This window comes from Austrofundulus limnaeus, unplaced genomic scaffold (genome assembly GCF_001266775.1).
Source record: "Austrofundulus limnaeus strain Quisiro unplaced genomic scaffold, Austrofundulus_limnaeus-1.0 Scaffold2, whole genome shotgun sequence".
Lineage (NCBI taxonomy): Eukaryota > Metazoa > Chordata > Actinopteri > Cyprinodontiformes > Rivulidae > Austrofundulus > Austrofundulus limnaeus.
Window position 1 is genome coordinate 6,914,571 of NW_013952404.1, and position 3,100 is coordinate 6,917,670.

The window sequence follows — 3,100 nt, forward strand, 5'->3', positions numbered from 1 at the left end:
AAAAAAAAAAAAAAAACAAGCTGCAAGTTCAACTGAATGTCTCACCAGCTTCGAATCGTGTCTTCCAGTCTTTGCTGTTGAAGTTGGTGTTGATGAGGCTCCAGAAGATGTCGGCCCCGTGGGACAGAGAGAGGGCATGGAGGAGCTGCGGCACAGCCAGAGAGGCCAGCTGGCAGAACTCCGACTTTAGCATCGACCACAGGCTGAAAGACAAAAAACACCAGAGGCAAAAATGAGCTCCRTGGACAGGCTCAAAAAGAGTTCCAAGAACACCCCCCTCTTTTCTTTTGTTTACTACACACACCAAGGGATCAGCATCTTCTCCTGGATGTAGGCTAAGAACTGGGGGTGATCTTTACGAGCGAGGTACAGACACTCTCCATGGAGACACAGGATCTTCAGACAGTTCATCATGTTGAACAGAATGTCAGGCTCCTCAAACTTGGACATTTCCTGATGACAGCAGAGAGTTGCATGACTGGCAAAGCATATCTGTGTGTTTCTTGTCCTTTTGTTCCTCAGCTTTGTCATTCAGACGTTCAGAATACAGCAACTACCTGCAGAATGGTGTATATAAGCTTCAAAGACACGGGGAGCTGCTGATAGGAGAACTTCTTGTCAGTATTATTTTTCATGGCTACAAGAAAGAAAAGGAAATATTTGTTGAAATTACAAAAGCAAAACCAGCTTGTACAAGTGTACAAAATACTCCAAAAACCACAACTTTAAAGGGGAGGTATTATGCAAAATCAACATTTTGAGCTTTATATCATGTTATAATGTCAAAACGAGTGTTGCTTTGACTCRTTCATGCATGTTTGAGAAATCCTTGAATCTCCTCTGGTAGCCATGTGGAGCTGCCTAAACACTTCCTGGTACAAAGCACCGCCTATTTACACATAACTCCTCCCTGGAGCTCAGTCAGCAGCTGAACTCCCACCCCCATAGAGCACCACACCCTCAAAGTATTGTTGTGAAGACGTGCCTGAAGTGGGAGTGGCTGAAACAGTAGGAGGTTCTTAAACAGACAAAGCCTAATTTCAAGGCGTTTAGATAGACTATGATGGAAAGTTAAATTTATTTCTGATACATACAGTATTTTCATAACAACTGATGGTAACAGAGTTGCTTGATAGATTAACCAAAAACTGTACTCAAGTAAGATTAGCACTATTTCAACAAATTTTTCCTCAATTGAAGGTAAAACGTAGCCATCCAAAAAATGACTCAAGAGTAAAAAAAGTATTTGGTAAAAAGGCTTACTCAAGTACTGAGTAACTGATCAAGACATCAGTCATTTAATATTTAAAAACTGCATCATCAGGCAGACCAAAATATAAAGCTATGTGGAAATTTGGGTCTTTTGAAGATTAAAATGAAAATAATTCATATAAATAACATAATTACAAAATAACAAATTCAGGCAAAATAGAATTTTTTCCAAATCAGATTCTTTCAAAAGAACATTTATGAAACTACTGCAGGGGTGCGTCTGTGTCTGGTGATTTTTCTTTTTTTGTTGCTGAAAACAAGCTTGTTCTTCATTAAGTGAAGTTACTCACAGTGGGTAGAATATCCAGCAGTTTTAGTCACGTGAGTTTCGATACTTCGTAATAAAATGACTCAAGTAAAATTAAAGTACAACGTAGTAGAAATACTCCTAAAAATGTATTTTTCCCCCATTTTTTTAGTGGTATAGAATTGAACTATGTGCCTGGAAAATGCATAATACACCCCACCCCCCACCCACCCCCAATAAAGAATTATTACAAATGTACGTTTAAACTATAAAGTGATGCACACATGTAATGTCAGGAGACGTGTTGTTGGGGTTTTCGGTGTTTGCTTCATTCGGGTTGTCTCCTTCTTCACTTTCGATCTCCGTGCCGAGGGAGAAATCAGTTTGAGGCGTGAGCAAAGTTTCCTCCAAACAATCCGTGGGCTCCTTCAGAGACAAAACGACATCTCAGTGTGATAAATTACTTCAAACAAACAAGATGTCTTGGTACAAAGTGTTTATATATAAAGAAGCTACCTGTCTGATAATAAAATGTTTGGCACGGACTTCTGGGATGCAGAGCCTACAGGGCATTTATCACAAAGCCGTACTTGCTTCACGCACAAGGTTAATTTATGCATGCTGTGTGTCTCACCACCAGGCGTATCTCCTCCCGGGGGGTCAGCCTCTCCAGTAGCTCACAGCCCAGCTGGTAGCACAGGATGCTGGATTGGCACAGGCTGCACTCAAGGGCCTTCTCATCCTTCTGGCAGGTGTGCGAGCCACCCCAGGGGGCCTGAAAGACGTTGTTGATGATGCCCACGATATCCTTCCCCAGGCTGCTGTCTAGACCCAGCATCACACCGTCATCCTGGAGCTCCATCTGCAGCCGCGGGAGGGTTGGCGGGGTGAGGAGAGAGAAAGAAAAAAACAAAACAGGAAAGTAGAGCATGACACACAATGAACAAGATCCCACCTGTGGGTATTGCTGTAAGTGTGTGTCTGTGGCTTTGTTAGTCCTAAATAAACCAAGACAAGAATACAGGTTTGTGTTTTACATAAACACTAAAAGGAGACTTATTTTAAAGCTTTTGAAAAGAATGGCAATCACCTGCTTTAATATGAGGTCAAACATGAGAATAAAGCAGCCCAGGTTCATGTCGTCATCGTCACAGTCCAGGTCCAGGGCGCAGTTCCCGGCGGCGTGACCCAGGTTCTTAAAAGGGCTGCAGCGCAGGGGGCTGCGGAAGGGGCTCCTGAACGGGCTCGGGAACGGGCTGAAGGTGTTGTGCTGCCCGCGGCGGCCCGGATCAGACACAACACTCACCTACAACAGAAGAATATGTATCCCTCCGTAAGAATCGTCCTCGTTCGTGACCCCTGCGAAGCCTTTAAAGGGATCCCTGATTAGTTGTAACATTAGACTTTACTTAATAAACATTTATTTTAATTGTAAAATAAAGACTGTAAAAATACTGTAGGATGTTTAGTTTTTATAATTTTTAAAAATATATTTTAACACGGATGGACCCATTTTATTTACACACAAAGCATTCTGGGTAAATGATGACGTGGATAGGTCCTCGGTGCGAGGCTGCTAGC

General features: G+C 42.4%; 1 protein-coding gene across 1 annotated transcript in view; it reads right to left on the bottom strand.

Moving 5' to 3' along the window:
- Positions 1 to 3,100, bottom strand: part of unc79 (unc-79 homolog, NALCN channel complex subunit) — a 51,463-nt gene that overhangs the window by 22,693 nt on the left and 25,670 nt on the right. Inside the window, exons 18-23 of the mRNA XM_014013582.1 lie at positions 2,610 to 2,825; positions 2,154 to 2,381; positions 1,804 to 1,945; positions 558 to 637; positions 305 to 453; positions 46 to 203 (exon numbers count right to left, since the gene is read on the bottom strand). Of these exons, the coding sequence (XP_013869036.1) occupies positions 46 to 203; positions 305 to 453; positions 558 to 637; positions 1,804 to 1,945; positions 2,154 to 2,381; positions 2,610 to 2,825 (973 nt within the window). The remainder of the gene's footprint in view (positions 1 to 45; positions 204 to 304; positions 454 to 557; positions 638 to 1,803; positions 1,946 to 2,153; positions 2,382 to 2,609; positions 2,826 to 3,100) is intronic.